The following is a 9,309-nucleotide window of genomic DNA, read 5'->3' on the forward strand; positions in this document are numbered from 1 at the left end:
GGGGCGAACCGGAAGGGATTGCTCAACCCTTAGTTCGTAGACCCGGAAGTAGACGAACCTCACGGAAGCCGGCCTTGGCCCTGCGGCTGCTGCCGTCGCCGCGGAGAAAGTGTTGGAACTGGCAGCCTAGGAATGGTGAGACTTCGCGGTTCGCCTTTGAGGATTCTGAGGAGAGTTGGGGGTGAAATGGGGTTTCCCAGAATGCTGCCGGGTACGATCCCCCCAGGTTTGGGGCCCCGCCCCGGTAGCGCCCCGAAAATCTGCGCATGCGTGGGCCGGACCGGGCCAGAATCTGGTCCGAGAAGTTACGCATGCGCAAAGGTAGCATGCCAAAGGTGGGGTGAGAATTAGCCTGGGAGTTGACTCCCTTCCCCCGCCACCGGCCCCTGGGGCTTGAATCAAGGCTCCGAGAGCATCAGGGTTCATTCGGCGCTTTGCTTTTGAGTTGCAGTACTGACTTCACCACTTGTATCCCGAGCCCCTGAAACAGACCCGGACAAATTCCCTACTTTGGGTGTGCATTTGGCGGGGAGAACGAAGGGCGGAGGGCCAGAGAAGGAAGGGGACGCAGACCCTGCCTCAGTGTAACGGCGGCATCGGGCTATTCACCCTTTCCCCAAGTGGCTGAACTCCCAACCGTATCCGATGGAGCGGTTTGACGAGCGCTTCCTGGTCAGAAGCGTCCGTGATCAGGAGGGGCAGGACCGGATAGTCCCCAGCACCTGAGTTCTCCGGGTCTTAGGCGAGGGTCCCCCAGACGGCGGTTGATGTTTGCTCAGTGACCAAGCCGCGTTTTTCAACTTCCACGAAGTAACGCCCTCTAAATCTTTACCCAAAGCTTCAAATGAAAAAAAAAAGGTAGACTGGTTGGAGTCCTATCTCCTTTTCCTTTCCCGTGCTTTGGACTGGGAGGGGAGCTGAGTGGGCAGCTGACAAAGCAAAAGTGAACCAAGAATCTTTTGTTTCTTGCTAGTTTGGAGTCAAGGCCCTTCACCTAGGGGCTGTTAGTAGAATTAGAGGGGTTTGTGAACTTCCTGAAATGTGTACATTTTTCTAGGGTCCCTAGCTTTTATCACTGTCTCAGAGATGTTGGTGACCTTCAAAAGGCTACTGGTTTATTAGGGTCATATTGGCAGAATATATTGTGTCTTTTCTGGTGTTTTTGCTAGCTTATGGGATGCTGAGGACCAGTTCCAGTATAAGGAGGTGAGGCTGGCCAGATGGAAATCTGAGCCTCAGGGAGCCTCATTTCTCCTTTGCAGAATCTCCTCTCGGCCTCTAAGCTCACCTGGTCAGAATCCTTGAATGAGCCTGTGGGACCCTTCCTTCTAGCCCTGTGGTTTGGAACCAGTGGCTTTGGGACTGTAAGAGGATGGACAAAGGTAGTATGAGGCCGGGCCAGCTCCCCAAACGCTCAGGCGCCAAGCATCTGCTGATTCCACCCCGTGCCTGGCACGTGTGTCTTTCGGTCCTGGCTGGGCATTGCCACCTCCCCCTGGGCCAGCACCACCCACGTACCTCTCGGCAGAGGCCACAATTGACTGACTTTCTGTTGAGCTGCTGCTCTTTGGCATGGCTGCATTTTGATGGCAGAGGGAGCAGTTATGCCCAGAGCCCGGTGTGTCGGCATCACCAGTCTGACCTGAGCACCATGTGCTGCACGACATGACACGTGGCACCGGGAGAACTGCCCAGCGTGGAAGGTCTGGGCCCAGATGGGACTGGATGGCCAAGGAACTCCCACCTTAAAACCTCAAATGTGAAGGAGGCAGGGGAGGGACCAAGAGGGCTGGCTGGGAAAGGGGGCTGAGGAGGGGTCCCCTGTGCAGAGGCTCAAGGCTCTGCTTGGCAATTAGGAGCTCTGACTTCACCACTTCTCTTTTTTCTAGATTCTCAGGGGCTGCTAGATTCATCCCTCATGGCATCGGGCACTGCCAGCCGCTCAGAGGATGAGGAGTCACTGGCAGGGCAGAAGCGGGCCTCCTCTCAGGCCTTGGGAACCATCCCTAAACGGAGAAGCTCCTCTAGGTAATAAGGATTTGAAGGGCCAGAAACTGAGACTGCAGCATGCCTTCACCCCTGCACCCCTCTGGGGCCTGCGTTGGCAGAGGCTTGTGCTTTTCCTGACCTTACTAAGTATCTCCTTGAGACTGACCAAGGGAGGGAGATCTTAGGTCTTTGATGTGAAGTCTTTGTAGTGTGGTACCCTGTCATCTCAGAGGGGTGGAGCATAGAGGTTCCATGCCTCGACCACTGAGCCAGAGCAGTGAGTACTCTGACTGCTGGGAACCTGCTCTTCTTTGGAGGCTGGGTGTGGGTGAGTGGGTACTGGGGGTGGGGCGTGGAGAGCTCACTGAGTAGGTTCACTCTTCACAGGTTCATCAAGAGGAAGAAGTTCGATGATGAGCTGGTGGAGAGCAGCCTGGCTAAGTCCTCTACCCGGGCGAAGGGGGCCAGTGGGGTGGAACCAGGGCGCTGTTCGGGGAGCGAACCTTCCTCCAGTGAGAAGAAGAAGGTGAGGATTGGGAGAATGGGGAGTAGCAGGGGGTGGGGGCCAGTGCCAGATTTCGTGTTTCCCCACAACCTCCGCCAGCTGGCAAGAGCCCTGCAGAGGAGGCTTGTGAGAGGATCAAGCCGCCCCAGCCCCAACCTTAGATGCCTCCCTCCTGGGAGCCCATCTCACTACTCCCGCTTTCTTGCTGCATACCCCCCACCACCACCACCCTGTCAGCGCATCCTGTATCACATTCTGTGTGGGAGGCATAGAGCGTGCATCTATTCTGGGAGCAGACAGCCTGTTCCCAGCATTGCTGGGTGTAAAAATAACCCCCAGGTGGCATTGCTCTGGCCCCAGACACTGTACCAGTAAGAGTGTTTTCCTGGTATCCTCCCCACCCACCCTCCACACTGGGGCTGGGGGCACCATCACCAAAAAGAAGACCCCATATGGTCTAGGACTGTGTAGAAGTACTTTGATGGGGGCGGGAACGGGGAGGGGCTGGTATTAGAAAGCTGAGCTCCCTGCCTGTGGCTTCTTGTTGGGTGGGGCTGTACAAAGCTCTGGGTCTGAAACCCCAGCTGCCCTGGTGCCAGCTCTGAGCTCACTCTACTCCTGCCCTCTGCCCAGGTGTCCAAGACCCCCAGCACACCGGTGCCACCCAGCCCTGCCCCAGCCCCTGGACTCACCAAGCGTGTGAAGAAGAGCAAACAGCCGCTGCAGGTGACCAAGGACCTGGGCCGCTGGAAGCCTGCGGACGACCTCCTGCTCATCAATGCCGTGCTGCAGGTAGTGCTTCCTACCACAGGGGTCTTGTTCCCTTTTCCCCACTGCTTCCAGTTCTCAGCCCCCAGCTAGCCTGGCAGTGTCTGGAGGTGGCATGGGAGGGTATTTCCCAGTTCCAAAGCTGGAACAAACTGCTCTGGGGTCTTGCAGACCAATGACCTGACATCTGTCCACCTGGGTGTGAAGTTCAGCTGCCGCTTCACCCTGCGGGAAGTCCAGGAGCGCTGGTATGCCCTGCTCTACGATCCTGTCATCTCCAAGTGAGTGAGCTGGCCCCGGTGGCAGCACGGTACTGGGGACACCAGGATTTGGTTCTGGAACAGAAAGAATTGTACAAGGGAGGGGGCTGGGAGGCATGGCTCCCTGGGGCCTGGAATTCTCTGAGATGATACCAAGACCTCCCAGGCTTTGGGGGGAAGCTTCTTCCCGATATCAACCTTGCTAGTCCAGGCTGGATGCTGAGAAAAAGGGCCTGGAAGCCGAGGAAGTAGCACTAGAGAAAACACCAGAATGAATGCTGGGAGCCCTGTCTTACTGCCATATGCATGGTGGTTTAGGGCGGTCCCCTTCAGCTTTCCCACACTGACCTCCCACAGTTTCTTCCTTCATAAGAAGTGGTTGGAACAGAAGAACACCAGGGTCCCTTCTAGTTCTAGCAGTCCAAGTTCCAGATACACCTGTGCACACGCACAACACACACACTTCCTCCTCGGGCACTTCATTTGACGTTATCAGAATAATGCTTAACATCCATCTTCTACCCCACAGACACTCGTGCCACTTAAGCTATAGCCACAGCCCTGATACACCAGGAAATGCGCAGGGCGTGGTTTGGGGAAGAGGAGGTGTCTAGTGGGTGGCCGCTTTAGCCAAGTAAGGGCGAAGGTCTTGGGGCAGGAACAGCAACTGGTCTTAGGATTGCCCTCAGGACTGGCCTCTAGGCAGCTGTGCCCTTGAGTCTCCTCGCAGGGTTGAGCACAGGAGCCTGAGTTTTCTGAATTGCCTGTTCACGTTTTTGACAAACCCACGAGGCCACAGGTGCCTTGCTCATGACCCTCGGGCTCTTCTGTTGAGGGCCTGGATCTTTGAGTTGTGGATCGCAAAGGCCTGCAGGCTTTGAAGAAGTAGGAACCCCAGATTGCTTGACACCATGTCTTCACCCTGCCTTGCTTTCTGTCTCCTTTCTTCCCAGGCTGGCCTGCCAGGCCATGAGACAGCTGCACCCAGAGGCCATTGCAGCCATCCAGAGCAAGGCACTGTTTAGCAAGGCTGAGGAACAGCTGCTGAGCAAAGTGGGATCGGTAAGGCTGAGGGCCAGTAAGGCTAGAGGGTAGGGTGGGAACCAGTCACCTGGAAAACTGACTGCAGGGAGGCTGTACTGCCTGGGGACCTACCCTGCAGACACATGGACACCTGCAGGGCCTCTGGACGGGGTCCTCTGGGAGAGCCAAGCCTGGCTCCTGGCTGGCAGGAGCTGTCACTTTTTCCATCTCCTGATGGGGACTGGGGCAGGGGGCTCAGATGGTGAGGCAGGGGCAGGACAAGGAAACCCTGATGCCCAGAGCATACTCCCTGCCCTCCAGACCAGCCAGCCCACCTTGGAGACCTTCCAGGACCTGCTGCACAGACACCCCGATGCCTTCTACCTGGCCCGTACTGCCAAGGCTCTGCAGGCCCACTGGCAGCTCATGAAGCAGTATTACCTATTGGAGGACCAGACAGGTAACTGGGCCCAGGATCTGGCAGCGTGGGGGTGCGTATGTATGAGTGTGGAGGGGGCTGGATGCAGCCACCCTCAGTGCCTTGTAACAAATCCTCAGTGGTTCCCAGGGTCTTGTTCACCTCTTTTTGCAGCAGAAACCACTTCCAAAGGGAGGGAGCATGGCTGGAATGGTCTTGATGGTAAAGGTAGCCAGAATTGCCTAGAATCCTGAGCAGAAAGACTGAACAAAGGGTCTCCCACTTCTCGATTAGTTTGCTTTTTTGACATGTTTGACAATTACATAAATACCACGTTAATATTTTCTTCATGAGTAACTTTCAAACTTGAGTAAAATGCAAAAGTCTCTTTCGGTGCTCACCCTCCCCCCTTTCCTTCCTTGGAGATAAAGACCTTTTTCTCTAAGCCTTTCTGTCCTTTCCCTCTCTCCACTTTCCTCCCACCAGGCTGTGGGGCTGCCTTCAGGCCACTCAGAAATCCCCGCGGGAGCTTCACACCCAGGCTGCCTGTCTTTCTCTTTCCCAGGGGTCAGAATGCTCTCCGATCGCTCTCTTCCCTTGCCAACAAGACACTCACTCTCCTAATGAGTATTAGGAAAGTGGTCCTATTGGATGGGAAGAAACTCTTCAGTTGGATTTAAGATTCAGGGTCAGACCTGCATAGTCCGAGCACACTTTACTCTCGCTTCTTAAGTACTATTGCGTGTTGGCTGCCATGTAGTGGTTCACACTGATCTGAAAATCAGGCCGTGGTTCTGCCCTTCACCCTACTCACTAGGTCTTGTAGCTTCTGGATCATAGAAGATTCCTACCAGAGGATTTTAGGAAATCTTGTCAGGAGAGGCCCCATCTTCTCTTCCTGAGGATCTTTGAATTCAGTATGCAGTGCGCCACCTCCTTTATTCCTGCAGCTTCCAGATCTCTGCTGCTCGCCCAGGCTCAGCTGTCACTGACCTCCCACAGAGAGAGCAGACACCGGATAAAGTTTATTTTTGCTGCTACAGCTAGCTCCTTTGTCACTCTTTTGAAAGTTATCTTGTGTAAATTTGCTAACGTAAAGGTATAACTTTTCAAGAGTCATGTTTTGTGAGTATTTGATTTCTTGGCTATTTGGTGCTTGGAGTCTCTAGCAATAGGGAGCATAAATTGCTTACTTTTCAAGTCAGCTGGGTGTTAGGTTGGTAGGATTCAGGCAGCTGTGGCAGGGTGACTGCCCCAGCCCCATCTCCCACCCAGTCTGGACTAAGGTGACGGCGGCGGGGGGAGAGGCGGTAGTGATGGAGCATTTGTGGCTCCTGTACAGCCCCCCTGTTGCCTCCCCAGCAGTGATGACATCTCAGGGGTTGTCAGGCTCCTAAGCCAGCAGTTTCACTAGCTAGTGGAGCTCTTGCTGAGCAGACATTGCAATCCTAGGAACCACTGACCATGAAGCAGGAATTCTCAGATTTGGGGACCCTAGCCCTTTCTACATTTTGACCACAAAGAACTGAAAAACTTCCATAAAACTTTTTCATTAAAAAAAAGTCAGTATTTATCCTATTATCTGGTGGATATCTGACTACATTTGATTGTATTCCATTTCTATTTTTTGGAAAGAAAAGGCATTTCATGGCCCGTTAACCCGTCATGACCCACAGTTTGAAAACACTGGCTTTAAGGCTGCCTTCTGACACCTCCTGAATGAGACTTGACTGTCCTGTGCCTCTCAGCTCCTTGTGGCAGGAAATGTTTGGAGCATGTGATGTAGTATAGGGAGCAGTTTAGACTTGGAATCAGGAAAGCAACCTTGATTTCTGATTCTGTCCTGAACTCAAGTCACAGAGCTTAACCCGCCCTCTGTTTGCTCGTCTATAACGTACAGCTTGTAGTCGTGCCTTCCCTGCACAGAGCAAGTTCTGTAAGCGGGAACTCTTCGCACACTGAGAGAGCGCACAAAGGTCAGCTTTCATTCCCTGCACTTTCTAGAACCACCTCTGCCCCAGCTAACCCTGGGATGCTCTGTGCCAGAGTAGCACGCAGTCTGATCTGCACGCACTCGTTACCCGTGTCCAGGTCGCTGTTGTTGATTTCAGCGCGAGGCCGTCCCCACAGGGCTCTCCCTACAGTTTGTCCCATTTGCTCATTGTCTGCCCAGTGTCTCGGGGGTGAGTGGGAGCATTGGCACTGACCCTCCCTCCGTCCTTCGTTCAGTGCAGCCACTGCCCAAGGGGGACCAAGTGCTGAACTTTTCCGACGCAGAGGACTTGATTGATGACAGTAAGCTCAAGTGAGTGGCTGGGGTCACAAGCAGGGCACAGAGAGCCGTGTGTCCCCCAAGGACTCCCAAGGCAGCTCCCGCACCACCCAGCCCTGCCTCTCACTGCAGAGCATGGAGCCCAGCCCATATTCGGCCTGGAGTCCCAGCTGCAGCTGTTGGTGCCTGGTCTCCCTGCTAAGCCCTCCTTACCCCAACCTCCACCCTTTGTACATGACCCCTACTCCAGGGAAGGAGGCTCGGCTGGGACCAGAGGAGCAGCCTACAGGGCCGCTGGGCTGCGGGACCCTAGTGAGCCAAATAGTACCTAATAGTGATGGCAGGTAAGCTTGAATTGGAGCTTGATTCATCCTTCTCTTCTCGCCCCCCAGGGACATGCGAGATGAAGTCCTGGAACATGGTGAGCGTGCCCTGGTGGGAACATTGAGGGGGTGGGAGCTCCTGCTGGAACAGAAAGGAATAGTACCAGGTGCCGGTGACCTCACCCCTTACACCCCACTTCACCCCAGAGCTGACTGTGGCTGACCGGCGCCAGAAACGGGAGATTCGGCAGCTGGAACAGGAACTCCATAAGTGGCAGGTGCTGGTAGATAGCATCACAGGTGAGGAGTCCAGGGGGCCAGCAAGCTCGCGCTCCCACTCCCTTCACCACACCTCGAGCACCCTGGTTGCTGGGCTGGCCTTACCCTCCTCTCCTAGACCTGTAGCTCCTTTCCCTCAGGGGATCCTGGCCTGGTTCCCTGCCTTCCACAGTGGGGCTCTTCTCTGACACGAACTGCTCTCCCCCAGGCATGAGCTCCCCAGACTTCGACAACCAGACCCTGGCAGTGCTGCGGGGCCGCATGGTGCGGTACCTGATGCGCTCTAGAGAGGTGAGGCCAGCCCAGCCCTCCCTGTCCTCGTCCCCATCCCCACACCCCCTTGTGAGGTTCCCCCCCTGTTGATCTTCCCCTCACAGCCCTTTCTATGTCTGGTCCTGATCTCTCATCTTTCCCTGGCCTGTGTGGACCCCTCCCGTTCCTCAGGTCCCAGCCCTCACCTGCCCCATTTTCCCAGATCACCCTCGGCAGAGCGACCAAGGACAACCAGATTGATGTGGACCTGTCCCTGGAGGGTCCGGCCTGGAAGATCTCCCGGAAGCAAGGTATCTGCAGGAAGCAGCATGAGGAAGTCCCTCCAGCCCCGGGACTTGGCCTCCATGGGAACCTTGGGGACAGACAGGGGCTGAGGAGCTGGCATTTTAAGATCCCTAACTTAGGGGTGCTGGGTGCCTTGTAGTGTCCCCAGGAAGCAGAGGGTACATGTGGGTTTCAGACCCTTTTCTAGCTTCCCTCATCCCATCATAGCCCTTTCCTTTCTTTTCCCATAGGTGTCATCAAATTGAAAAACAATGGTGATTTCTTCATTGCCAATGAGGGCCGGCGGCCCATCTACATTGATGGACGGCCTGTGCTGTGTGGCTCCAAGTGGCGCCTTAGCAACAACTCAGTAGTGGAGGTGAGCTGGGGAGAGGTGGAAAGGCCACAGTGAACCCTGGGGTGTGGTGAGCCAGAGTGTAGGCCTGGCCCTAGCCTGACTCACCTCCATCCTCAGCTACCCTTCTCTCCTGCCCACAGATTGCCAGCCTGCGATTTGTCTTCCTTATCAACCAGGACCTCATTGCCCTCATTCGGGCCGAGGCTGCCAAGATCACGCCACAGTGAGGAGTGGCGGTGGGACCCATGGGCTCTCTCTGGCCTCAGTGTCCCCTGCCATCCCAGCCCCTGGAGCTGGAGACTCAGGCTCTTGGAGAAACCAGAGTGGGCAGCGGGAGACTCGGCTCCTGGCCCCTCGATCTGAGCCTCTGCGGGAGGGTGGGGCTGGCCCTGGGGAAGCACCTGAGGCTGGGACCCTCAGCTTCCTTAGTGCCAGAGCCCCGCCTTCTCTCTGCAGACGATCCTGCCCTTTCCCCCAGATTCCCGCCTTTGCTCCCTGTCTTCAGCTGATTATTAATAGCTTCAGACTTTTCTTTTATTATTTTTCTTTTGTAAATACAAAGCACTGAGTTCCAAAG

At 55.3% G+C, this 9,309-nt stretch overlaps 1 protein-coding gene across 5 annotated transcripts; it reads left to right on the forward strand.

Annotated features, from left to right (window-relative positions):
- Positions 1-38: 38 nt before the first annotated feature.
- Positions 39-9,308, forward strand: MCRS1 (microspherule protein 1). 5 transcript variants are annotated; one of them, XM_086399612.1, is made up of 15 exons: positions 39-135; positions 1,263-1,703; positions 1,890-2,028; positions 2,377-2,515; positions 3,128-3,286; positions 3,434-3,543; positions 4,476-4,584; positions 4,867-5,005; positions 7,193-7,268; positions 7,628-7,656; positions 7,766-7,858; positions 8,046-8,128; positions 8,313-8,400; positions 8,626-8,753; positions 8,873-9,308. In XM_086399612.1, exons 3-15 carry the CDS (start codon positions 1,919-1,921, stop codon positions 8,957-8,959), a joined length of 1,350 nt encoding a protein of 449 aa, XP_086255738.1. In that variant the 5' UTR covers positions 39-135; positions 1,263-1,703; positions 1,890-1,918; the 3' UTR covers positions 8,960-9,308. The 5 variants fall into 5 exon arrangements, with proteins under 5 accessions (XP_086255738.1, XP_086255735.1, XP_086255737.1 ...); XM_086399609.1 differs by having other exon boundaries at positions 1,263-1,382; XM_086399613.1 differs by lacking the exon at positions 39-135 and adding an exon at positions 255-858.
- The last annotated feature ends 1 nt before the right edge of the window (position 9,309 follows it).

Source organism: Bos grunniens, chromosome 5 (genome assembly GCF_055505025.1).
Source record: "Bos grunniens cultivar Pamir isolate PY7600 chromosome 5, Bosgru_T2T1.0, whole genome shotgun sequence".
NCBI classification, from domain to species: domain Eukaryota; kingdom Metazoa; phylum Chordata; class Mammalia; order Artiodactyla; family Bovidae; genus Bos; species Bos grunniens.

Coding starts and splice junctions, on each gene's coding strand:
- MCRS1 (XM_086399609.1), top strand. Junction 5,006..7,192: donor CCTATTGGAGGACCAGACAG/GTAACTGGGCCC, acceptor TCCTTCGTTCAG/TGCAGCCACTGCCCAAGGGG. Junction 7,269..7,627: donor ATTGATGACAGTAAGCTCAA/GTGAGTGGCTGG, acceptor CTCGCCCCCCAG/GGACATGCGAGATGAAGTCC.